The sequence below is a fragment of the Dicentrarchus labrax genome, unplaced genomic scaffold (assembly GCF_905237075.1).
Source record: "Dicentrarchus labrax unplaced genomic scaffold, dlabrax2021, whole genome shotgun sequence".
Lineage (NCBI taxonomy): Eukaryota > Metazoa > Chordata > Actinopteri > Moronidae > Dicentrarchus > Dicentrarchus labrax.
The window spans coordinates 27,519,766-27,547,198 of record NW_026136715.1 but is presented as its reverse complement, the minus strand read 5'-3'; the positions used below and the strand labels follow the sequence as shown (position 1 = coordinate 27,547,198).

The 27,433-nt window shown below is 40.0% G+C and overlaps 3 protein-coding genes across 5 annotated transcripts in view; 2 read left to right on the top strand and 1 right to left on the bottom strand.

The window, feature by feature from the left end:
• The window catches only part of LOC127378013 (tumor necrosis factor receptor superfamily member 14-like), a 52,688-nt gene extending 42,434 nt beyond the window's left edge, over positions 1 to 10,254 (top strand). The window contains 8 exon segments of the mRNA XM_051426458.1: positions 1,969 to 2,094; positions 3,582 to 3,740; positions 5,284 to 5,368; positions 5,553 to 5,574; positions 5,576 to 5,690; positions 5,817 to 5,843; positions 7,171 to 7,272; positions 8,199 to 10,254. Coding sequence (XP_051282418.1) covers positions 1,969 to 2,094; positions 3,582 to 3,740; positions 5,284 to 5,368; positions 5,553 to 5,574; positions 5,576 to 5,690; positions 5,817 to 5,843; positions 7,171 to 7,244 — 608 coding nt within the window. The 3' untranslated portion in view covers positions 7,245 to 7,272; positions 8,199 to 10,254.
• LOC127378012 (tumor necrosis factor receptor superfamily member 14) overlaps positions 1 to 21,940 on the top strand; it is a 50,853-nt gene extending 28,913 nt beyond the window's left edge. Inside the window, exons 1-10 of one of the 2 annotated variants that reach the window (XM_051426457.1) lie at positions 11,399 to 11,499; positions 12,348 to 12,474; positions 12,948 to 13,041; positions 15,817 to 15,942; positions 16,681 to 16,836; positions 18,641 to 18,728; positions 18,830 to 19,008; positions 19,119 to 19,138; positions 20,863 to 20,904; positions 21,043 to 21,940. In XM_051426457.1, coding sequence (XP_051282417.1) covers positions 12,433 to 12,474; positions 12,948 to 13,041; positions 15,817 to 15,942; positions 16,681 to 16,836; positions 18,641 to 18,728; positions 18,830 to 19,008; positions 19,119 to 19,138; positions 20,863 to 20,868 — 711 coding nt within the window. In that variant the 5' untranslated portion in view covers positions 11,399 to 11,499; positions 12,348 to 12,432 and the 3' untranslated portion in view covers positions 20,869 to 20,904; positions 21,043 to 21,940. Of the gene's footprint in view, positions 1 to 11,398; positions 11,500 to 12,347; positions 12,475 to 12,947; positions 13,042 to 15,816; positions 15,943 to 16,680; positions 16,837 to 18,640; positions 18,729 to 18,829; positions 19,009 to 19,118; positions 19,139 to 20,862; positions 20,905 to 21,042 lie in introns of those variants that run through there. The other variant, XM_051426456.1, reaches the window with a different exon arrangement.
• The window catches only part of LOC127378006 (tumor necrosis factor receptor superfamily member 14-like), a 229,190-nt gene that overhangs the window by 93,231 nt on the left and 108,526 nt on the right, over positions 1 to 27,433 (bottom strand). Inside the window, exon 1 of one of the 2 annotated variants that reach the window (XM_051426420.1) lies at positions 4,444 to 4,453. The exons of the other annotated variant lie outside the window; for it this stretch is intronic. The gene's annotated coding sequence lies outside the window, so the exon portion shown is untranslated. Of the gene's footprint in view, positions 1 to 4,443; positions 4,454 to 27,433 lie in introns of those variants that run through there. 2 annotated transcript variants of the gene reach the window in all.

Genomic DNA, 27,433 nt, shown 5'->3' with positions numbered 1-27,433 from the left:
CTGCGAGTGCTGGACTGTGCTGTCCGAGGTGCAACACAGGTACCACTCTGTCTGAAGCATTGGTAGTAACTTCTATAAAGCAATATAAGCAATGACACATTGCAGCCATTTTACAACTGTGGGTGTGACATTATCTTTCATTTGACAGAGCTCAGACAATAACATTGTAATACCGTGTAACAGGGCTGTACACATGTTTATTTAGTATTGTGTGATATTTAGTTAAGTGCGTTATTCAGTATGAGACATTTAAGAGTGGGTTTTTGTGTGTGTTAAAGCACGACAAACTCATGTTCTTGTTTGCCCTTTGTTTTATATATTTTGTTATTGTTCTGCCCCCTTTGTTGTTTATATTTCATTTTGCATTACATTTATTTCTCACATAAATGAAGCTAAACACTGGTAAAAACTGTAGTGAGTGTGCCACTCAAACATCAAAGCCATATCAGTTCAAGACTTAACATTGTACACACAAAGGCAGAAATATGCTTATCTAACTGCTTCCCCATAAAAAGCAAAACCAGAAATAGTTAAATAAAGTCCATAAATAATGAAACAGGGGAAATTCCTAAAGAAGATAAGATTTCATTCATCAAAATAATGTTTTAGCTTCTTTGTGTAGCATTATTTTAAATAGTATGCACATACAACCTAAACAGAACATTTCATATTAACTTTATTCTCTGACCTTACTTTTCTGTTTCCTCTTGTTTACCATGTATCACAGCGTAGGAGAGCACAGCGGTCGAAAATATCAATACCACACATTCTGGTGTGCATATTATTTGCTGAGTACATATCGTTTACAGCCTCCCTCTTACTCAAGCACTGACGTTGAGAAATATGAGTCACTGTGACGTATAGCAGAAAGTACACTAAAATGCCATCATTTAGGGCTGAATGATATGGTAAAAACATCAAATGGCAATTATTGTGACTGATATGTGATATGATTTACTAAAAAACTAAATCATGATGATGTGACATTTGTTGGCTCTGTACAAAACAAACATGTTTTCTTCATTTCTAAAGCAAATTAGATTTCAAAGATCAAGCTTACACAGAAAACCACATATAAGTAGTTATTTATAAGACCTTGGACATGGAAATGATCTTATCTCTAAGCAAAATCTAGACTAGCTGTATCTTTCCTGCTGGTTATGTAGGGGTTTGGATTGAGAGGAAACACAAACTGATATGTGCAGGTCAAGTTGAGTCCAAAGGGATGTTGGTGGTTTGACAAGTGATTGAAATGAAATTACAAAAAAGTAAATAAGCTAAAGGCAATCTTGACATTTTTGTTGAAGCTGTGATAGGCTCCTCAGAAAAACAAGACCATGGTCTGTCATATGTTATCTGGTGTTCTTTTTGTCACATTTATTTTCCATCTATGTCGTTAGGGCTGCTCAATTAATTGAAATTTGATCATGATTACGATTTTGGGGCCAAACGATCTCAAAACTAATAAAATCGGGGGGAAACGATTATTTTTTTCATTTTCTGTTGTGCAACGTTGTATACAGTCTGCGTATATCGCGCATGCGTATTTCCGTCCCTCCTCCACAGCAAGCACTGCACATCATGCGCTCGGTATACTCGCCGTTCACGACCTGTCGCGCGACAATGTGAAGTCACGGGAGCACCGTAACTATTTATACTTGCGCCGGTGGTCGTGACACTAGTTGCAGTCTTCTCCTGTCACGTTGTTTTCGTTTGAACAGGTAACGAGGAGACTTACAAATGTTTATGGGGAAAGGAAAGTGAAACTGAGGACTTCCTTGCAAAGTGTTTTTGACAAATGTCCAATAAATGCAGCATGTTTCTGAAGTTTAAAAAAAGAATCGTTTGAATAATCGTAATTTCAATATTGATCCAAATAATCGTGATTATGATTTTTTCTATAATCGAGCAGCCCTACAATGTCGTGGTGATAACGTGATGCTGACAGTGTGTTTTTGTGTTGAACAGGTACAGTTGTTATAAGAGACTGCACACCACAGTCAGGCACACGGTGCAGCCCCTGTAAGACAGGGACCTTTATGAACCAACCCAATGGCCTGAAAAGCTGTTTCTCCTGCACCTCCTGTGACAAAAGTATGTTCATAATGAGTTCACATTTCTGCCTTTCATTCCCACTGACACTCTGATTATGACACATGCAGTAACAGGGAAAAGGAATTAGGATATCTGACTAAACTAAAACAAACAAATAGGGGGGCTTAAAGAAAATGGTTAAGATAGGGAACCAGCTTTAAATGATTCTTTTTAAGGTTAGTTCTTGTATTGGTACTTGAAGATAAAGAAAATCTGATTTAGTATAAATGTGCTGAAATGCAATCTTCAACTGCTCTGCCTGCAGTCTGCGATCCACAGCCATAGCTCACCAGACCAATAGTGAACTGTTTTTTACAAAACCACAAACTGCATATAGTCCAGTGTGCAATGGTGCATTGTTCTGACTAAGCTAAAACGAAGCTGACTATAACTGTTTAACCTAATTAGACACGTACCTTGAAATCAGACAAATTCTCGTCAACATTCCGGTTGAGACTACAGCCCCACTTCAAAACCAGACCCTCATCCCATGACCAGCAGGACCTGCCAGGCAGTCGATCCACATTAGCAGCGAGATAGAGAATGACTGAGGAAATAATGGGTGTGGTTTATCACACTAAACCGTGACACTCCACAGTGTGGACTGGTAGAGAGGCGCCAGTTCTGCCCTTGAGCAAGGCACCTAACCCCTAACTGCTCCCAGAGTACTGTTGTGTGGCAGCCCATCACTCCACTATCTCTCCACATTTGCGTGTCTATAAGCCCTGCATGTGTGTGATTGTATTTCAGGCCTCCTTTACTAAGAATAAAAGCCAGTTAATTGTTTGGGCCCTTTTTCTTGTATTTTTTGCAGCATTTTATGCCTTGATCTGATATTTGACAGTAGAGAGGGAAGAGTGAGATTGGAATGACACAAAACAGAAGTCTGTGGAGACACCACAGCTCAAACTCTAGGGTACGGAGGCGCCCCCTTCAGGTCATTCTTTAAAGAAATATCCAAAAGTAACAAGTGTGATTATTTGCTGTTTGGTCTTTTCTGTGTGTGTAAATAGAGTTGTGAATATGTCTGTCTTTAAAAAGGTTGGATGACACACACTTACGGTAATGTAATGAATGCTTTTCTCTCTGCTTTCTGGCACTTTATATATTGAACCATTAATCAATTAATTCAAGGAATTAGTTAAGGTGGGTGATAATGAAATGAATCCTAAATTGCAGCCCTAGTAATGAACATCATTCAGCATGTTTACTGAAAAGTGAACCCAAATAATTCAGGTTGGTGTGATTTCATTTAAAGACCGCTCTCTTTAATTTGAAGATGTGTGAGTGAGTGAACCACAGAGCAGCAACAGGCGCTCTGATTGGCCAGCTACTATGTGCTGATAAGGAGTTTGGATTTCACTTGTTTGGTTGCAGTCAACCAAAAATGAGATGATGAACTATCTCATTGTTTCAGATATTGTTCAAAGTGGACTCAAATGTACAAAGAGCATTAATATAATGACTGTGTTTCTGGTTGCTTTTAGGTCACGGTCTGTTTGCCCAACAGGAGTGCACTGGATCAAGGGATGCACTTTGTGATGTGTTAGAGGGGTATTTCTGCAGAAGCTGGGCCGATGATTCAGGATGTAGTTCAGCAGACAAACACACACGCTGTGTGCCTGGTCAGAGGGTAAAGGAAGCTGGTAAGAGAAATCAAAGTCAAACTAGTCTGGTAGTAAGTTTACACACTACTGTCTTGGTTTGAACATGTTGATGGACATACACGTTTCCATGGGACATGGAGTAACCTTTTTATTCAGCTCCATGTATACATGCTGCTGACAGTATCCAGGTATGTCTTTGACTCCTCTGAATACAGCACGTGTGTCATTCCTGTGTCTGAATGCAAGAGTGACAATTTAGTTTACAACCTGGGTCATTTTATCAACAGTTTCTTTCTCACATCAGGTATCATTATTATCAACTACTCATAACTGGAGGTCAGGCTGCACACGTCCATTTCTGTATGAGTATTGGATAATGTACCTATATTTATCAAGCATCTCAGTAACCATCCTGGGGATCACACTGAAAGTTAGTGTACTGGGAAGAGGGGACAGCAGCTGCCTGCCAAAACCCACATACAATGACCCGTCACAATCACAGCAAACAACAAAACACATATGATAACGTTAGGTCAACACGAACAACTGTTCTTTTTCTTATGAACTGTTTAAATTGTTCCAGTGTGCAGACCTATGGGCTTTTCAATCTGTGCTGAAGGGAACTGCACAGATCGGCTCTGGCACCAAATCTGCATGAAGCCTAAATCATCCTCCTGAACTGTTATTTTCTCCAGTTTAGAGACTCACTCTCTACTCTCGATGTATTGCTTTATAAATGATGGAAATGTTTCCATGCACACAGTAATGTCACTGCAGCAAATCTCTCCTAATATTTATTAAAGTTGACAGGACAGAGGAGAATTCAACCTTTAACTGCTGAAATAACTATTTTAGACCACTCTGATGAGGTTCAGGATTTATCAGGAGCACGGCTGTTTAACTCCAAACTCTGTATGAACCTGACTGCATGTGTGACCTTTTGGATGTGTTAGAAGAACACAATAATAACATTTACATTAGATCCTGACCGATCCTTTTGGCGAGACTTAAATCATTAAAGAAGAAAGAGAAATCTAAACAAATCAAAAATCAGGACTTGAGATGTATTCATCTCTGAACTCCAGGGAGAGAGAGTGAGGTTGCTGCTTTACTACTCTCTGCTGCAAAGTAGAAAACATGATGTAGTTTTGGACAGTTGTGGTTTTTAGTAGAAAACTGATGAAAACACCTGTGCTCTTTACAGGTTGTCCTCAGGATAATAATGTAATTTGAATATGATTTATATGGGTGGGGTCTTTAAAATGGATTGGATTAATGAAGTTAATGTACTTTGTGTAAAATATGTATATGTTTTTAAGAAAGATTTTTTTATTGATCATGCTATAATAACTATGAAACAACACAGACATGGTTCCAATACTAATTTTACTTTGTATCTTTCATACTTTTTGCCAGTATGTATGTGACTCCGGTTCGTCAAATGGTTCTGTCAGTGAACGCCTCTCTTGTGTCTGTGATTGTGATTAGTGATCACAATCTCAATGTGAGTCAGATAAATAATGGATTTTCACTGGATCTTTCTTTGTGTGTAATTAATCTCACTCCTGTCTGTTTCTGTTAGGAACCAGCAGAAATGATACAGTGTGTGAAGTTTGTCAGCCAGGAAGTTTTTCACAGGATGGTGTGGACTGCACGGCTTGGACTGTGTAAGACATTGTTTGTCATGGAGCACAAAGTGACCTCTGTAGTTGTGCACTGATTGGATTGTTGATAAGCAGTTGAGTTTTATGGCTGCACATTCTGCAGTGGAACAAGTTATAATGAAACATGTTTAATATATATTCTCTGTATTGTGCTGACTGAAGCTGTTTTATGTCTCTTTTCCAACAGCTGTCCAGAAACCCAAGTAAAGGGTCAAAGAAGGAAGTACGAGCAGTGACGTTGTCTGTCGAAGTTCTTCAAGGAATTATTATGCATATATACCTCTATTATTATCATTATTAACAGTTGCTGGACTTGTGACCACAGGTTAGGGCTTATTTTGAATCCCTGATATAACTACCTAATACCTAACCTAGATTCCCATTGTTGTCTGCCTCCAGGATGGTCGCTAACTGCTAAAGCTATTAACTGTGTCTTGCTTTTGGATTTCAGGCAGGCTAACAATGAAAAAGGACTCTGGTAGGTCTGAATTTATTTTAAGTACTCATTTTTAAGTTAATGTCTCACAATGTTTCACACAACAGGCTGCACCTGAGTTTGTTTTAATGTCTTTTATTTCTTCTTTTTCCCGCCTACAGTCTCCAGTCCTGGAGGTAGATGACTCAGTTTGTGTTGTGAAAAATATTAGAATTCCTCAGTGGCAACATGAGCGGAAGAGTGGAAACACAAAATGAAACAAAAAAGAAAAAAAGCAGTATAGTAACATCAAGCCTCATGTTCAGAGACAGTCTTTATCATGCACTACATTCACATGCGTGGTGATCCATCCACCATCTGAGCCATTCCATTAGTGTGGGTTAAAACATAACAACTGAATACAGCCACTGTAGGTCATTGTGAGAGAAAATAATTGTTTACATTGGGAACATCACAAGATGTCCGCTGTACTATCATTTACGAACTGAACATTCAAAATGAGTGAGCACAGACAACTGAAAGTAGTTCTCTGCCACACAGCTCCCAACCAGACTTCCATCATGTTTCACTTTTCCAAAAGCTCATCTGGACTTATTTCATTAGGTTTAGTAGCCTAATGTGACTTTGTTGTCACATCTGTTGCAATGCCGTTAATTTTTACTAATGTCAAGCTAATTTCACCATCTTGTTCCAATGTTTCTAATTTCACTGAGCTTTAAGCTCACTACTTTGTACTACTGGACGATATATTGTCCCAGAAATAATTGTGTCATTTTAAGACCATTTTTGTCTCTGATACAATGATTGGCACAAAAATGCAAAGTACACTGTTTCAAATAGCAATGAACCTTTAATTCTTACAAATATTCAGACATTGGAATTAGGATGTGACAAAAATATCAAAATATCCTTGATAAATAAAACCAATAAACCCCCCTTTAAAATAAACAAAATGTTAACAAAAATTGCACTTCAATAAATATTTAACATTTGGCAGAGGGGTTTATGCTTTAGAATTGCCAGATGCAAATAAACAGAATGGGTGTTAAGTTGGTCATTATGTGGAAATTGTAAACAATGTTCAAATGCTGTTGCACTGATGCTTTTGTACTGTTTCTTTAGTAACATTTTAATACAGGATTTGTATTTGGACTGCATTTACATCTTTGTATTGCTACTTTTATAAAGGAAGATCACTGATATGATATGCTTTTACACTGTAGTAATGTTCCTTTAATGTTTTCTTGTGTGGAACCTTTTTAATTATACTTAACTTTGTATTGTGCTTTTATACTTTCTAATGTATTTGCTGTACAAATAAAGTCACCTTGCTTTGACTAACTGCTCTGAATGTGAACATTTGTTTCAGGAAGCCCTCCAAACAGTCAGGAAGTAAAAGTGGCTGCAGTCAGTAGCAGGGAAGAAGTGGGAGCGGTCAGCTGATGTCTGATGTATGTTTATATAGAAGCAGGTACAATTACAAACTGACTTTGTACCATCAAAACAATTTTCCTTTTTCCAGCACAGATCACACCTCCTACTGCTTAATTAAATTGAATCAGCACTGTGATATAAGAGGAATTAAGTAATGATCATCTTTAGCCATTTCTGATCTTCCTTATTTTAGATGTCACATTGGAGTTGATTTGGTGAATCAACATTTATGATTGTAATCTTTCCTTATATTTATATTATTAACTATAAAATTACTCCAATTTGAAAATGTCAGGAGGAAAATAATAGTATATTTCTATTATTATTATTATTATTATTATTATTATTATTAATCTATATGGATTTGGAAATAAGCCTGTCGTGTAAGGTTCTCTATAGGCTTTGGATTATATCACAGGTATAAAACATCTGCTCTGTTGTTTCTATACAGGTGACAGATATCGTATCACACTGCAGTATTTCTTTATATTCTGGAGGTTTTTCATACTTTCTGAGATTAAGAGTTCTAGTCATTATAAATCAGAGTATGTAGTATTTATCAAAGTGCCTCAGAAATGTATTATGTCTAAAAAGAAATCAACAGTGCCAGTATTAATATGTTATCATTAGGTGCTGGCGTGTCTGGGCTGTTTCTGAGTAACTGAATAAGTGCTGCTGGAATTGTTTCATGAACGATCCACATGATATGACTGAGGAACAAAGTGCAAGGGGGGGCAACAAGTAGGCTATGTACAAGCTACAGGAAAGGAAAGCAGGACCTGAATTACAGGAATTCAGTCAGACCGCACCACGAGGGCTCTGCTATGTACGCCTTCAGAATAAAAGCTCTGAAAAGCTATTCTTTTAATTGTAACTGTAACGTGATATCTAGTCATAAACAATAATAATGTCTAAATACTCATTTGACCTGGACTCCAGATAATTGATTTTTGGTTTCTCCAGATTACAGGATACATGGAGAACATTTGATCACACCTGATTTCAGCCAGGGACAGAAGAAAGACAAACCAACACTGTCTACCAAGCATTTTCTGACTGACACCAATGTCTGACACCCATGTGGACAGGATGGAATCATTTGATATGACGTAACAATATGATGAGGTTTAGTTAGGTTTAAAAAAAAAGATCATGGTTTGAGTTCAATGATTTCTTTGTTCATAAGGACCTTAATGGTTGATTTCGAGGACCTGTTTTTACCTTTCTGACACTGCCACAGTTAGTGGTGTTCATGGCAATCTGTTGGTGTGATCCTTCATGTTGATGCCAAGTGTCCATAAAGGCAGGCCAACCAGAGCAGTTGGCAGTTCTATTTTTATCTTCATCTATCTGTATCTCTGGGCACTGTACAGGTATTTCAGTGAAACTCTCTGAGGAGTTTAGAAAGGAAATGTCTACATGTTCTACAGAACCAATCTAGCTGTGTTAACCAGGTTTCTCTCTCTGGTCACTGCAGAAAGCTGAAATTAAAGTGTTAGCTCAGCAGTCACTGTGATCTCTACATGGATAGGCCTATGTGTTCTTTCAGTTTTCAGATGGTGTAATCCTTTTGGATTTTACATCTCTCTTCCTCCCAAATCTCAGTGAGACGACGTCTTCAGAAATAATGAAGTAACCATGGCTATTCCTGACTAACCCCTCATTAGCATTATATAAAGGAAATCACTGATTGTAAGGCAGATTAAGATAATTTGAGATAGATCAGAGCTGCACAATGTATAAATAAGCTTCTTAGAACCTGCGTAATCAATGTATTTTTAATGCTCAGTATGTTTTAAGAACTGAACGTAAGCACACCCTACTTAAGAAGTTTAAGTCCAAATCTGAGAAATTTTTTTCAGAAATGTATGTTTAGCCATTTCAGTTATTTTCATTTGAAGCTGCAGATGTAAGAAAATGTTCGGTTTGCATTAGCAGTAACTTAATACTGCCTTTCTCTGGGTATTTTGCCACAGATGCCCAGTCAGTAATACTGTAAACATAAATGGAATATTTTCACCAGTGGCCATTCTGGTGGACCGCCAGTTGAATAACACTGTTTTAAGGTATATAAAGGTTGAAGACACATGACCTAAGCTTTGTTTTGTGTACCATGTTTTTAGCATAAAGGTTGACAATATTGTGAAGCAGGAATTATACTTTATATGTACGTGAGCGTCTGGGTGACATACATTTCGTCATCAGAGGGTGTACACAAAGGCTCTGTGCAGACATCAGATCTGTGTTGAATTTGTACACTGTACACTGGGGGCGGCTGTGGCTCAGAGGCAGAGCAGGTCGTTCCTAAATCGGAAGGTTGTGGGTTCGATCCCCCCTGGTGCCACATGTCGAAGTATCCTTGAGCAAGATGCTGAACCCAAATCGCTCCTGATGCCGTGCATCGGCGTGTGAATGTGTATGAATGTTAGTTACTGTTCGATGGACTTTGCCATCACTGAGTGAATGTGTGTGAAAGGGTGAATGTGGCACGTAGTGTAAAAGCGCTTTGAGTGGTCGGAAGACTAGAAAGGCGCTATACAAGTACAGGTCCATTTACCATTACACTGTACACTGTGTGAAGCCTCCACGCAGACTGGGAGTGTACTTGAGAAATTCTTGTCATTCCTAATCGACACGACATGCACACTCCCCTCTGGTCTGTGAAGCGGGAACACACTGGCCTAATAAAGACCTGAAACATTATTTAGTTACAGAAAAAGAAAAAAATGCAGACACTCCCAATCCGGTGTGTTTTACACTCTCTGTACTGTTAGCCTATTAGTTTCTGTTTCTGATAAGCTTGCATGGCAACCTCTGCCATCAGTGCATGAATGTGTGTTAGTGGAGAAATATGACATGAAGTGCAAAGCACTCTGAGTGGTTGGAAGACTAGAAAGGGACTTTATAAGTGAAGTCCATTTATTTCTGTACCTTCAAAAAATATGATCTTTCTACATCTTTTTATCGTCTCATACTGTTTATATTAAAATCAATCCAATTAAATTTCTCTCTTAAGGTATCTGCTGTTCTCTGTGCTAGAATTGTTTTTATTTATTTTGCCAAAAAGTAACTTATTTATTGCTTTGTACAATATTTGTCTTAAATTCCATCAGTTCCCTATAGGATCACCTCCTCACTTTGTCACCTATCTGCTCAAATTGCTGACGCCTCACTATGTTCAGCCAGATCAGCACAAGCCCTCTGATGCCATACCTTTCCATTTTATTGAGGAATCTTTGCTTTGTAAAATAATTTGAACAAAAGCTATCAATACTCCCATGTCGTCCTTATTATGTATACAACTGGTTATTTCTTCTGTAAACTCCATTAAAGCCAGAGATTAGCTTTTTTCAATGGGGGCGTTCAGAGAAGGTCAGGGGACACTAGAAGCAATAGTTTTGAAAGGGGGGCATTGAGCTGTTGTTGGGGGGCATTATGTTCAAGGCAAGTTAAAACGTTCCACAACTTGCAAAAAAATCATTCCTTTCATTCAAGGATACAGCATGAACGCAGTGTTTCAGTGTGGTTACACATTTAGAAGCAACATAGTGTCTTACATCCACACACACTATAACACCATTTAATTCAAGTGTTTATTGGCATTCCTGCACATAATACAACGCTGCCAATGTGTATTAACACAAACTATACAGTCATAATAAACAGAAGCAATATTCTCAAACAGACACCTGCCTCCTCACAGCAACATCAGCCAGCTGGACTCCAGCTGAGACCCTGTTCTCTGCTGTGTTAAACGGTTCCATCTTGTCATGAACTTTAAGGTCTTAAATAAACATCTGTAATAAGTCTATGAATACAAGGAAATGGCCAAACGTGGACATTTACCAGGTTTAAGTTGCCTGAAATAGTAAAAATCTACTAAATGAATTCTGGCATATTCAACCAAAATAAAAAGTGACATAGCCATAATATGTCACATACGTCTTCTCATTTACATGGACCACCTGAGGATGTAGGAATAAATCCACAGCATATTCATTAAGTTTACTATTACACACCAGAATTATTGTCATTATCATTTATACAACTTTTAACTGTTTATTTATATGTGTAACATTTAAGTCGCTGTTTCATGTCCCCTTCACTAAGAGTTCAATTAGTTCCTACCTACCCAACAGGAGACATTAGCACAGAGGGTTACCATAGAGCCGTAGCCTGTTGGTTATTAACGAAGTGTTGCTACTTTTATTTTGAAAGTTGGAGCTGTGTAACGCAGTTCCTGAGCAGCGGCTGTGTGGAAGAGGTGAGGAGTCGTTATTTTTATGCTATTTAAGATGTTCACACATTCCACGTTTAACACTGTTGAAGCCTTGTGTGTGTGTGTGTGTGTGTGTGTGTGTGTGTGTGTGTGTGTGTGTGTGTGTGTGTGTGTGTGTGTTATGGCACCGCTGAAACTTTCCTAACAAAAACACGAGGAAGGCGACCAGCAACAGGAAAGAACACCGGAAGCAAAGTAGTTCGTTGGGTAGAAAGTGCGGAGTTCTCGCGAGCTGTTGGTCCATAGAGGTTGCAGTTCTGTATCTTTGGCCATTGTACAGATATTTCAGTGAAAACATCTGAGATGTTTAGAGGGGAAATGTCTGTGTGGTGGAACTCATAGCTGAATCATGACACATCCTGTATCTTTAAGACTAATACTTCCAGTGAGGGCTGGTGGGGATTTTGGGTGGGTGGGCTAACACATGCATTACATTCATCAATACCTCCCACAGCAGCAACAGCAGCATCACATCCAGTTACAGCAACAACATTGTGTACTTTGTTATAGCAAGGGCTCTACGGCAACACTGGGGAGACAAACCCAAAAGAATGACCTGATGCCAAAAAGAAATCTCTCTCTCTCTCTCTCTCTCTCTCTCTCTCTCTCTCTCTCTCTCTCTCCTCTGTACCTATCAGCACATGCCAATTGCGCCACAACTACATCATAGAAAAGTACCAGCAACAATAACAATTCCTCTCTATGTGTGTGGTTGTGTTCAAGGACAAATCGAAGTGTGTATGTGTGTGTGATCTTACATTAATGGTGCCAAGTTAATTTGTTTAGCAGTAATCTCTAATCTGTGATCTCTACATGAATATGTGTTCTTTCAGTTTCCAGATGGTGTCCTCCTGTTGGATTTTACTCTCAGTGAGATGACGTCTTCAGTCCATGAAAACTGTGATCCAGCAGTAGAAAATGACGTTTGGAAGAAAACCTTTGACAGCTGCACCATTGCTGGTAAAATCATTTGTTATTACAGTCAGCTTTTATTTGCTTTGCAGCAATTCATACATCAGATTGGTCTTCATCAGAGTCTTCATCAGCTCTACTGAGGGATGAGCAGCTGTCCTGGCTTTAATCTCTGTAGGAGAAGAGAGTAGATGAGCTAAAGGTTCAGATGGAGCAGTTTTCAGATATAGTCCTGGTTGGAAAGTAGCTAGGAAGGTGTTTTCCAGTGGTAGGATGATGTGGGTGGGTGGGTGTTGTGTTGGGGTGTGAAAATATATTCAATATACAGGAATCAGCTCCTGAGGTGAAGCAACATCACAGGAATGTTGTTGAGATTTCAACTCTGTATTTTATGTGTCAGTCCACACACTGACTTTATTCTTATGGCTCCAGTGACACAAATGTGACCTCATTATCATGTGACTTCCTGCTATAACTCACCTGCAAAGGTTAAACTAAAATCTCTTTCTTACTCTTCACAGATTCTTGTGATGAATATCTTCGGAGGACACACATTCAGATGTCGTCAATTTGAGTATCAGATAGACAATGAATGCTGTCCTAAGTGTCCACCTGGTAAGATCCAGTTGAATATTGAACTAAATATTGCAAATACACCGCTAGATGGCACTAAATCCTACGGACTGGACCTTTAACAGCTAAAGAGACAGATATTTATTTTAAGGAGCAGGTTGAGACCAAAAGAGAGCTAAAAAGAGTGAATACAGTCATGTGAAAAAATTAGGACACCCTATGAAAACGTGTGTTTTTTAACATATTTAGACATATGGATATTTAATATCAATTTTAACAATACTGAGATTCAAGTAATATAACTAAACAAGTAAAACTGTAGAAAATACTTTTTAAAACTTTCTGTAAAATTTAATAAAATAAAAATGCAATTTCTGGTGAGGAATAAATTAGGACACCCCCACATTTTTTCCCACTTAAAATGGCTGAAATCACACACAGGTGTATCACATCAGGTGCACATGATTAGAACATTGTTACTCAGCATTTTGAAGGAGGTTTGCCCTATTCAAACCTCAGACATTCAGTTTGGTGTGCTCCTGACTGTTGACGTGAGAGTGAACACCATGGTGAGAAAGACCTGTCTGAGGCCTTCAGAAAGAAGATTGTTGCAGCTTATGAGTCTGGTAAGGGATTTAAAAAGATCTCAAAAGAGTTTGAAATCAACCATTCCACTGACCGGAAAATAGTGTACAAGTGGAGGACATTCAAAACAACTGCCAACATGCCAGGTCTGGCTGTCCAAGCAAGTTCACCCCGAGAGCAGACCGCAAGATGCTAAAAGAAGTCTACAGCAGGCTCTGGCGACTGTTGATGTGAAAGTGCATGCCTCTACAATCAGAAAGAGACTGCACATGTTTAATTTTCACGGGAGGTGTGCAAGGAGGAAACCTTTACTCTCCAAGAGAAACATTAAGGCCAGACTGAAGTTTGCCAGAGAGACAGAGACAAGGAACAGGAATTCTGGAATAATGTTCTTTGGACAGATGAGTCTAAAATTTAATTATTTGGACACCAGAACAGAGGACATGTTTGGCGCCTAACAAATACAGCGTTCCAGGAAAAGATCCTCATACCAACTGTGAAGCATGGAGGTGGAAGTGTCATGGTTTGGGGATGCTTTGCTGCAGCAGGACCTGGCCAGCTCACCATCATAGAATCCATCATGAATTCTACAGTGTATCAGAGGGTGCTTGAGCAACATGTGAGACCATCTGTAAGGAAATTAAAGCTGAAGCGGAACTGGACCTTGCAACATGACAGTGACCCTAAACATACCAGTAAATCCACCAAGGACTGGCTGAAAACTAAGAAATGGAGAGTCCTGGAATGGCCCAGTCAAAGCCCAGATCTTAATCCCATTGAGATGCTGTGGGGTGACTTGAAACAGGCTGTACATGCAAGAAACCCCTCAAACATCACACAGGTTAAAGCATTCTGCATTGAGGAGTGGGGCAAACTTTCCTCAGACCGATGTCAGAGACTGGTAGAGGGTTACAAGAAGCGTGTACACTAGGTATTAGGGGGGTAGGGTGTCTTTACTTTTTCCTCAGTTAGAATATGCATTTATGTTGATGTCTTTTATTTAATGAGTAAAACAATGTTATTTTTTTGCTGTTTACCTGCAATTAGATCACTTTCTTTTCCAGAGATAAATAAAAACAAGATTAGACATCGATATGTGAACATTTCTTAATGAATAACTAAATATTTAATGGGGTATCCTAATTTTTTCACATGACTGTATTATCAACCACCAAACACAACTTTTGTTGGTTATATGTTAGGGATGCTCGATATTGGCTTTTCTGCCGATATCCGATATTCCGATATTGTCCAACTCTCAATTTCCGATACCGATATCACCCGATACCGATATATGCAGGCTTTTTTCACCAAAACTGTTAGGTAACAACATAACATATCTCCTTTGTGGAATTAACACATTATGCCTAACTTTATTGTGATGCCCCACTGGTAGGGTGGCCATTTCCTTCACATCAGAAAGGAGGACACTTTGCATACATGGGGACACGCAAGCAGATATTTGTTTGATATGGTTTTAATGTTTTTCCACCAGATTACATAAAGGTGCGTACACATACCACATAGCTAATAATAAATATACAAGATACAGCTCATGACAACGTGCCCTTCCAAATTAGATTACATAGGTCTAATAACCATCACACAGAAACTGTTCTTAATGTTTTATCTGGATAGATAAAGGGTAAACAAAATACAGCACCTTCTGTTTCAGATGTATAGGCTTTGCCTAGACTTTGCCTATACATATGTGTATGAGCATTTTCAGAATTTCAGTGCAACAACCGACGTTAGCTCATGTTATGTTCTCTGTCGCTGAGAGCTTGATTGACAGCCTGGTGGTAAAATTAGCCATGTGTTGATAGGTCACGACACGCAAATGTGACCAATGAAATACTTATTTTGACACACATTTTTAGCCAATAAGTATTAAACTAACGAGGTAATATGTCAAAAGGCGACCTTTTTAGTTATTTTCTCAAAAAGAGGACAAATGAGTGTCAGGCTTCACCTGCCGCCGGACGGGGTCATCCCTATGTTCCCCAGGTCCTATGTTCCCCCGCTAAGGTTAGGGTTAGGGTTAGGGTTCCCCGGTCCCATACAAAGTGGGGAACATAGTGCTAATGTAAATTCTAAGCCAATTGTTAGTTTGGTTAAGGAACAGCTCATAGCAGGGTCAAATATTTGAGGTGCATTGCATTTATTTTGTGTTAATATTAATATTACAACTGCCATGCTGCCAATGTGTATATATGGATTTTGTTTCAACAGGAAGTCGAGTTAAATCACATTGCACAGAGTTCAGGAGTACTTCCTGTCTGCCCTGCACTGAGGGAACCTTCATGAATCAGCCTACAGGACAGACACTGTGTGATCCCTGTACACGCTGTGATGCAGGTACATTTCTGGCAATATTTTTAAAACTTTAGTTGCAAAGTAACTGATAGCACCACAGGACTGCTTACACAAGTAGTGAGGAAGCTAAACCCAGCACAATAACTGATGAGTAATGAATTTCACATATTCGCTCCATTTATGTTGCCATAAAATTCATGTTATTCGTAATGCCTGGTGTTAATTTGCGTTAGTTTTTTTCCGGTTTTTCACTTTATTTCAGGACTTAGACCCATGTGTTTACATTTGAGCTCTGTTCCTCACAGTCCGAACAATGAATGTACTTACTGACGATACAAAACAGGAGGAACGTATGTAAAAATGTTGTAAAAGCGGTGTTCTGGCAGTTTGTGTGTGTGTGTTACGTTTTATAGCATTTTCTAAACAAATTGAGTTTGAAATATGACACGTTGTGACCCTTTTGGCTTTCCGTTAACAGCCCAGTTGCTTAACATGAGGGCCGAAAAGAAGCAGGCAGTGTTCTGTGGCACTTCCACCTTTTGTCTGTCCCTTGTGTATGGGCTACAGAAATGCAGAAGAAAGGTTTAGATATAAATGGTAAGCCTACTCAGTAGCTAATTATTATTTGAAGAGTAGCAATAGAGTAATGCATACTTTAGTAAGAGTACAGTGACACACTTAGACTCAACCAAAAAATAACTTAATTACAGTAACATGAGTAGTTGTCATGTGTTACTTCCACCCCTGCTCTCCATGTGTAACCTGTGTATGTGTTGACAGGTTCTGGTTTGAAGATAAAGACGTCATGTACAACAACATCAGATACAGTTTGTGAACCACTGGAGGGATTCTACTGTTTTGACTCTGCAGAGGACGGCTGTATGTCAGTACAGAGACACACACTCTGTCGACCAGGACAATACATCAGACAATACGGTGGGTTTACTTGTGCTGACTTTAAGATTGTAGGTATACTTTAAGTTTTCTATGAGAACACCCAGGTTCAGGGAAAGGGACCTTACAGTTTCCTCATAAAGCTGGATCTGTGAGCACAGAGTCTCTGGGAATGTGTCAAAGTTGTCTTAGTTCCATAAAAGGCAAAGTGTCTCTGATAGGTCAGTTTTTTGACTGCCTGCGTGCAGTAAGGTAAGAATCTCTTGCAGTAGCAGTATGATAACCTTCAGTACTGTAGCACATCTATGCATGCACACCGTTAAGTTGTGGCTTGTTTCAAAGGTTATGTAACCACTGTTCCTATGGTGGCAGTTTTACACTCATTAGTTAATTATAACTGACCACACAATTTGTAATGTCTTTTTTTTTTAAATATATGTATATTATTGGGGCTTTTTTCCTTTAATGAAAGGACAGCTCAACATAGACAGGAAAGGGAAGAGAGAGAGGGGATGACACAGAGCAAAGGGCCACAGGTCGGATTCGAACCCTTGCTTACTGCAGCAAGGACTCAGCCTTGGTACACGGCGTGCCAACTCTACCAGGTTAACGTTATTTCCATGGAGTCTAACGGTAGCTAGCCATCTTGCAGACAGTTACAACGTAATTTGAGCCCCTCAGCCACAGTGTCAACTTCCATTTTCTTTATACTACAACGTCATAACCATGACAAAACCACACATTTCCACAACGTGGTTTTACCATAAGACCTGTCATGGGACTACACTATATACAGTATCATATTAATGTACTATGAAAACAGTCTGCATGCCTTTCTATAATGCTGAATAGCTCACTTTAAAACAGTTTGAGAGCTGCTACCAAAGTAGCTGACTGAACAATCTGCCGATAGATGATGATGCAGTGTGATGAGACCTTTAAATGAGAGGTGGGTGCCTCACAGGGGGCTGTTTTCAGTAACCAGCCTTCATTCGGCCCGCCTCAGCTCCATGTCTCTGCCCATTCTTGGGTTAACCGGTAGACAGTGGAGTCAAGACTGCCAAGATTGCGACGACCACACTGAGCTTCACAAAGTACAAACTGAAGCATCGTCTTGTCATCAACTCCACGAAACTTCCACTAAGCAACCATTATCTAAGAATTTATTTTATCATTCTACTATTTCTGAAGTCAGTAATGAACCAAGCTCAACCATAGAATGTGTGAGGTCTCATATCTGCAGTTTTCCTCTCCAGACCCTACTTTGTCTTGAAAGGCCACATTCTGTTGAACCGGTGCAGTTCAGGTCAGGAGGTCAGATCTGAGGCTAGGTCTAGAAAACTTGTTTTACATTTTGCCAGTCTGATGAGCTGAGCCAAAGAATCTTGCTCTTTCTGTCTGAATAATTTGTTTCATTTGAGGATTCTCTCTATAATACAAGAGTACATTGGCCAAAAGGTAAAAAGTGCTAAAAGAGCCTCATTCCTTGATGATGTAGTTAACATATTGGGCTGAATGTCATTGCTTAAATATTTGCATAAAGCACTGAAGCATATGACATTTGGATCATTTTAGTGTTCAATTTGTTGATGAATCTGTTGTCTTTCTTCCTTTACACTGAATCAAAGAGAGAAGAGCTGCACTAGAACGTCTCCTTATACCTCAGAGAATGCCATTCATTGTTCCTGAAGTATAAAACATTGTGGAAAATTATTCGGGAATTTTTTCCCCCACTGTTTTCATGTCATTGAAATGAGACAGGTCAGATGAAATGTACTGATGTCATATAGGTCAACACTTTGATCCCTTCATAATGTCTCTGTTGAACTGGGTTGTGTCTGTACAGGAACAGCATTAACAGACACTGAGTGCTCTGACTGCAGTGCTGGAACATATTCAGATGGAACATTTCCATCCTGTCGGCCACACACACAGTAAGTGAAGCTTCACATCAGACAGCTGGATTCTTCCAACAGCAGTGAATTCATTGGATCCTACTAATGTTCCTGTAAAAAATCTCCCTCTGTCATTCCAGATGTGAATCAATGAATCTTCTGATAAAAGCAGGAACTGTTTCAACTGATGCTCAATGTGAACAAAGTTGGACAGGAATGGTGGCTGGCATTGTTTCGGGGAATTTTCTTAATTTCTTAATTGGAACAGCTGCATTTTTATTTTACCGTTTCAGGTTGAAGAAAGGATGTTTAAACAGAGGTATGATTTTAAATGTAGACCATAAAAAATGTTTTTGATAGATAATGATATTGTCTGTCACATCATTAAGTTGTTGACAATGTTTTTCATTGTTGTTTGTTTTTTTACAGAAAGAGACACTGCCAATCCAGTATGTTTTATACTCTCTTTACTGTTATTACTGAGTATTTTACTGTACAGTGGGTACGGAAAGTATTCAGACCCCTTTACATTTTTTCACTCTCATTGCAGCCATTTGCTAAAATCAAAAAAGTTCATTTTATTTCTCATTAATGTACACTCAGCACCCCATCTTGACAGAAAAAAAACAATGTAGAAATTTTTGCAAATTTATTAAAAAAGAAACTGAAATATCACATGGTCATAAGTATTCAGACCCTTTGCTCAGTATTGAGTAGAAGCACCCTTTTGAGCTACTACAGCCATGAGTCTTCTTGGGAATGATGCAACAAGTTTTTCACACCTGGATTTGGGGATCCTCTGCCATTCTTCCTTGCAGATCCTCTCCAGTTCTGTCAGGTTGGATGGTGAACGTTGGTGGACAGCCATTTTCAGATCTCTCCAGAGATGCTCAATTGGGTTTAGGTCAGGGCTCTGGCTGGGCCAGTCAAGAATGGTCACAGAGTTGTTCCGAAGCCACTCCTTTGTTATTTTAGCTGTGTGCTTAGGGTTATTGTCTTGTTGGAAGGTGAACCTTCGGCCCAGTCTGAGGTCCTGAGCACTCTGGAAGAGGTTTTCTTCCAGGACATCTGTGCTTGGCCGCATTCATCTTTCCTTCAGTTGCAACCAGTCGTCCTGTCCCTGCAGCTGAAAAACATCCCCATAGCCTGATGCTGCCACCACCATGTTTCACTGTTGGGATTGTATTGGGCAGGTGATGAGCAGTGCCTGGTTTTCTCCACACATACTGCTTAGAATTAACGCCAAAAAGTTCAATCTTGGTCTCATTAGACCAGAGAATCTTCTTTCTCATAGTCTGGGAGTCCTTCATGTGTTTTTTGGCAAACTCTATGCAGGCTTTCATATGTCTTGCACTGAGGAGAGGCTTCCGTCGGGCCACTCTGCCATAAAGCCCCGACTGGTGCAGGGCTGCAGTGATAGTTGACTTTGTGGAACTTTCTCCCATCTCCCTACTGCATCTCTGGAGCTCAGCCACAGTGATCTTTGGGTTCTTCTTTACCTCTCTCACCAAGGCTCTTCTCCCACGATTGCTCAGTTTGGCTGGACGGCCAGGTCTAGGAAGAGTTCTGGTCGTCCCAAACTTCTTCCATTTAAGGATTATGGAGGCCACTGTGCTCTTAGGAACCTTGAGTGCTGCAGAAATTCTTTTGTAACCTTGGCCAGATCTGTGCCTTGCCACAATTCTGTCTCTGAGCTCCTTGGGCAGTTCCTTCGACCTCATGATTCTCATTTGCTCTGACATGCACTGTGAGCTGTAAGGTCTTATATAGACAGGTGTGTGCCTTTCCTAATCAAGTCCAATCAGTTTAATTAAACACAGCTAGACTCCAATGAAGGAGCAGAACCATCTCAAGGAGGATCAGAAGAAATGGACAGCATGTGAGTTAAATATGAGTGTCACAGCAAAGGGTCTGAATACTTATGACCATGTGATATTTCAGTTTGTCTTTTTTAATAAATTTGCAAATATTTCTACATTTCTGTTTTTTTTCCTGTCAAGATGGGGTGCTGAGTGTACATTAATGAGAAATAAAATGAACTTTTTTGATTTTAGCAAATGGCTACAATGAAACAAAGAGTGAAAAATTTAAAGGGGTCTGAATACTTTCCGTACCCACTGTTTGAGGAACAGTTTTCTTCTAATTACTCACTCATGTATCAATATTTCACAAGGTATGATCAGTGATGGTTTCAGACAGAAGTCCACAGCAGCAGGTAAGACAGCAGTGTATTCTTCATATAAATGTTGATTGACTGAGCACTGTCTGACTGAGCTAACCTCTGTCTTTACAAATAGAATATATATAAATATAAAGATGTTGCTGTTTAAACTAAATATATTTCTCTCCTCAGGACGAGACAGCTCATATGTAGAAATGCAGTCAGGGGAGAAAGATCTCGACACGGAGTATATTGAGGATGACTGGCACCATTGAAGTATTTAAATCCACCTTTACATGTAATAGATTGAGAGAGACAGTATAAAATATTACACCGTCTACACATAACTCCTTACATACTAAATAAAATGGACCATCAGGTTTCACCTTTGTGTAACAAGTGTAATAGAGAGATTGGAACATATTATCATTTCTTCTGGCAATGTAAATTGATAAAAAGATTTTGGGGTACATTTCACAGGAACTGAGTGGCATCATTCATGCAAAAGTTAAGAGGGACCCAGGCCTTTTCATTCTCGGCCTCCCCTCAAGGGAGGTGACTCTAACCCATTTAAAGTTCAAACTATGCGATAAATTGCTATTATTGGTCAGAAAATGTATTGTAATGAATTGGATCAATGATAAACACCTACTGTCACATTATGGTATAGGGAAATATTCAGGGTCCTCCCCCATGAAAGACTTAGTGCAGTTGCAAAGGGTAACCAGAGGTCTTTCAATGAAATGTGGGCTCCTCTGCTTAACTACCTACCTGAGGATTTTACTGGGCTAGTGATAAGGGGCCAGTTTTCCCTAAAATGGCCACGCCCACCTGGGATAAATCCATAAGTGTCTTCTCTTGTACTGTGGTTCTTAAATACTGTCATTTTTTAAAATATTTCAACTCCACTTGATGTATCACTGCTTACTTTTGTAGAATATTGGTGCTGTTGTGACTATGGCTACACTAATGGACAATGTGTGTGTATGCAGAACAATATGGAGAGAGGCTCCTGTATGTACTGTGTACTACATGTATAACTTTCTGTTGAAAACCAATAAAATTTGTTACAAAAAAAAAGAAGAAGAAATGCAGTCAGTGTTTGAACACTGCAGAGTAAATGTTATAAGTTCCAGTTATAATCCCATTGGATGCTGGGACATTGTCTTTGCAGTGTCCAGAATGTCCCGCACTGTTTTACAAACTGGACACACCCTCTAGAGAAGTGCTGTCTGTGTCCTTCTTGTAACTATACATGTAGACTTTATTGATCTTCTCTGGTGGTCACACAGTTGGATCTGAACACAGGACGGATACAATGTGTTCTGAACTGCAACATGATGGGACAAATGGTTTCTTTGACCAAAAGTAAAGACACTGTGAATGTAGAACCTCATGAAGGTGCAGGTGAAGGACAAAAGCAGCATATGGTAAAAAGAGAGGCAGTGTTAGGTTTGTTTTAAAGTGGACCCAGATGTAGTCACAGAGGGAACAGTTTAGTAAAATGGCTTATTGAATAATAAATGGATAGATGAACGGGGTTAGTGGGGCTGAAGATGACGGGGAGTGGGGAGAATGGCTGGGTGGAGATGCTGGCACTGGGGTCCTGAGGCACAGGAGAAAAACAAGTTAGCCAAGGTATGATGGGAAAAAACCACAAAAGCACACTAGAGAAATCTTCAAAGTATTTTCACCCGATAGTCACACTACTATTAAGTTAGACAGAATAATCTGTATGAATGACAGGAGAACTGTCTACTGAATTCCACTCACTTTTCTGCATACTGAGTGCTATGTTGCTGATACTTTTGTACCTGTACTTGAGTATACGGGATGTATGTACTGTTAACTTTGTTGTATTGCTACTTTTAAAAAGGAAAGTCAAACAAATGCTTCTTTAACCACTGATGTGCTTTTAGTAACATCAAACATTTGTCCAACACTGCTGACGTCTAGTGGCAGAAATTAGTTATTGCACTTCATACGCCCTTTCGGAGAGTTGTTTACTTGATTACTAGAGTTTACTTGCTCATTAGTAAATATAAAGATGTAAAGATTAAGATACTGTAAACAACAATATGCTCACAGTAGAAAACATTTCAGATCTTTGCAGTCATTAGACTGACATGAACTGTAGGTGGAATATTGCAAGCAGACTCTCCTAAAGCTCTTAGATGAAATCACTCCAAGTAAACCTACTGCCTCGACTGGTACTACTGAAATATTGCTGTATCAGTAGTACTGCTGCTGCCTCTGGCATTACTGCGGACTCTTTGTTTGCTTTAAGTGTCATTTTCTGCTCCCCTGTGTTAATGTGCAGTAGTTATAAAGATTCACTAACAGAAGGAAAGGTCTTCCTGAGGGTCTTGGGTCATGGGTCATGACACTAGTTTCTGGCCTTTGGTTTCAACTGCTGATCAGCAGAGGTGGGACTAAGCCATTGTTTTGCAGTGTCTCAAGTCCCAAATCTTAAACTTTGAGTTTCTGGTCTTAAACAAGTCATAATGCAATCTTAACGTAATGACATTTTAACAGAATCAGCGATACAAAATTATTTTCACTTTTTCCAACTGGCACTAAGTAGCGTAACATTAGTTCTTCATGGTTATCTCCTGCAACCTGATTGGATGCTGTCAGATTGGTTCAAACAGCAACAAGTGGATCTGGGGAATTAAGTGCCAGCTTGCTGGGAATGAATGACTGTAACGTGACTGTAAGCACACTCATTGGTGTCAAAGTCCAAGTCGAGTTGCAAGTCGACATCAAATTTATGACCCGAGTATGTCAGTAAGGCCCAAGTCCACTCCTCTGCTAATCAGGTGACATACTGACTTATAAAAAATATTATATAGTTTGTTAATTGTTGTAAATTGAGGTGTGGATGGAGGCTAACAGTCCTCTGCAGCCCACTTTTGAGAGATCAAATCATGACTTTTTCTGTTAAGACCACTGGTGTTACTAGGAATAAGTCATGAATGGATGAATGATTTGTGAATGTCCCAAAGTTCAGTTTAGTCCGCTGTAATAAATATACAAAAATGACAAAAGGAAAGGGATTGAGGAGGTTGTAACCCTCCCTAACCCTTTAACAATGCTCCATCCAAATGTTCCTGCAATGCAATAATATAACAAGACACTAGCAACGAGGCACTTTTTTCTCACAACAACTCACAACCAAATAAAACTGATTACGGGCCAATGTCACCTTCTGCAGTAAAAAAGGTATTTGAATGGAACATTGCTTAAAGATGCTTTTAAAACCATTTCCTTCTTTTACAGAGTCCTTACGTTGAAGAGAGAGAACAATATGGACCCAAAGAGTAATCACGAGTCATTGTTTCTGGCCAAAAGGACTGAGTAGGGGAGGAGGGACTTGTTTGAAAGAAGAAGCTGAGTCCTGGGCTGCACAGCACATTATAACTACCATAAGTTCAGCCAGTTATAAAGACAGAGAAAACGTCTCCAACGTATCTTAACAGATTATAGTTTCTATGTTTCTGAAATGGAATCAATAATACGCTATAGCATGACTGTGAGCTTTACATAAAGTGACAGTACTGTATAAGGCTATTAGCAGCTGCATTATAACACATCTATGAGGAGTATTTGCTGGTTAGCAGTAAAGTGAAAGACAAAAACATATTCACATTTGATTATCAAAGCCATGTGAAGTCTTTATTTTCCAAAACTCACTTCACATTTTCACAAGAAGTGCTGCTGACTCACTGCCTGCAGGTGGCGCTGCTGCAGAGCACTGACTGTACAGAGAGCAGTGGGAGGTTTGGGGGGCTGCTGTCTCAGGCACTAACTACAGTTACAAGAATCAGACAGATTTTAGGACATGTGTCAAACTAAGACAAACTTGTTTAGAACTTCACCTGGGAACTAGATTTAAACAATTGTAGCTAGCACGACCATAAAATATTCTGTTTACAGATCAGCATGATTCACGTGGGTCACATCAGGAAAAATGTTTTTAAATAAACCCTCAAAAAAACACTCCTTGGCAGAGGGAGCGATGGCTCATACGACTGCATGATGGCACTGTGATATAAATATCATGAAGGATAGCCAAGAGTATAACATCATACTTTCAGACAAATCACAGCACAGGAATCCAGGCCTGGTGAATTATATCAGCTAATATCATCTGCAACCGTCGCTGTTTAACACAGAATTTGATTCATTTTGCTTGAGATGAGGGAAACAAATTGGTTCACCACAGACTGAGAATGTCTAGTTATCAAATCAATTCCATGTTTAAATCAATTGATTTTGTTAGTGTCCATGTTTATCTTTTTCTGCACAAAAAGAGTAGCCAGCTATAACACTTTAGTTTTGGAGAAATTTAAAGGAAAGCCAAGCTTTGGAGACCCCTGCCCCTATTCTTTCCTCCCTATTATCCTCATAGCTATTTTGTGCGTGCTGGCCAGCCTGCTTTTCAGCTGCACTGTGAAGTTGCCAAACCATGCAGTGAATCCATATCTAATGATGCTCTCTAGGATCGCCCTGTAGAACATCAGCATGATCTGGCTGCTCACACCGTACAGACGCAGTCGCCTTAGAAAGTACAGTCTCTGCTGCAGTCGATTACACAGGTGATCAATGTGTGTTTTCCAGCAAAGAAGGTTGTCTATATGGACACCTAAATATTCATACGAGGACACTTTTTCTGGTTTTTGATGACCACTGGCTTATGGTCAGTCACTTGCCTCGGGTCAAAGACCATCTCCTGTGTTTTGTGACATTTAGAATGAGATGGTTGGTGTCACACCACTTAATAAAGGGGGCTATCTCATTATGGAACACAGAAGGGTCCATGTCCTTGTGGAGAAGGCTCAGGATCGCTGCATCAGCAAAAAGTAGAATAAAATGGAAATACTCAACGCTGTACTTGAGTAAATGTACTTAGTTACTCTCCACCACTGTAATAAAAAAAAGTTGAATGCCATTCTAGAGCGTTATATTATGACGCAGTGATGACGTATAAAGGACAGCCCTTTGATAACGAGTAGTAGGCAATAATTCTTGCCTCTGATACGTCACTGTCGGCTGTCTTCAGTGTATAAAGGGAACATCCAGCACACACAACGGACATTTCCCGCATCATGATACTCACACTCGGTGTCGTTGTGGGTACGCTCGTTACTAAAGCTGCCCGGAGACTCTTCGAGTCATACTTCCAACCAGGCCACGATGAAGGACACGAAGAACAGGTGCAGAGCTTTGATGAGACAGGTTCAGAATCAGAGAGCAAGCCCAGAGTCCCAGCTGCTGCCTCAGAGAGCGCAGCGGTTTCACACACTGCTGTTGGAGAGGTCGGTGCCACGGTGCCATGCGTTAAAGGGCTCGGTGACAACGACGCAGAGCACAAACTGGGGACAGATGTTGTCGCCAGTCGTTGTAAGACCATTTGTAAGTTTCCAAATGGCTTCAGTAATTGCTGGATGAACGCAACGGTGCAAGCTGCGCTTCACCTGAGGGTTGTGCGGGAGAAATTAACGCACCAACCCTCGGAGGCCTTAATAACGCTGTCAGCCACACCAACGTTTGCGGGGCTGTTTTTAACAGCCCTGAAAACCCCAGGAAGGCTGTTCCCACCAACAGAAGTGCACAGTGCTCTGGTAGAACTCAGCGCGGCTCAGCCAGCGTTACGTCTGTACCAGACGAACGATCCGCTGGATGTACTGGCTGACTTATTGCTCTGGTTCGACGCATGTGGGGTGCAAACAACGACCCAGTTAATAGAGAAGGAAAGGTGTGGAGAGTGTAGATCCACTACCTGTACCACCTCCACCCTGGGTAGTGTTCTTTTTTTACCACAACCCAGTGCGCACGCCACCACCTTCTCGCTTCTTAACCTGCAGGCTTTCAGTCCAACACAAGGACTGCAATGTGCGGCATGTGGTTCCGACGTAGAGACAGAAATCTTGTGTAATAGCCCTGATATTGTAACACTCCACTTATCTCGAGCATCCCCTGATGGATCAGTACTCAGAGACCCCATCACTCCGTCTAAGTTTGTAGAACTCCCTGTGAGTGGAGAGCAGACACAGCTCTACAGCCTGTCCTCCGCCATCTGCCACAGCCATACCGCCAGTAGAGGGCACCTTTACTCATATCTGTTTTATGACGATAATATGACCATCAGGGCGGACGACCTTTACATTTCAGCATCAGGGGGCAGACCAAATAACCTGCTGGATCAAGGGATAGTCTACCTCTATGAAAAGGTGCACAGAGACCTGGGATAGTTCCACAAGGACAAAACAAAGTAGTCTCACATCTATAGGCCTATAGGCTTAGACTATTGGGGGATTTCCCATGGTGCACTGAGCTCCTCTCTTCCTCTCTCTTTCTGCACTCATTCATGTCCCATTAATGCATGTTACTAACTTCACTTCTTCCCCGGAGTTCTTGTGCTTTCTCGTCTCGCAGGTTCTCATGGATCCTGGTGGAGCCTCCTGCCATGGTCCTGCTTGACTGCCATTGCTAATATCACTGATATTAGTGTTATTATTATTATAAAGTATTTTTATAGCTACAGTTACTGTTATTACTATAATCACTGCTTGTTGTCCCC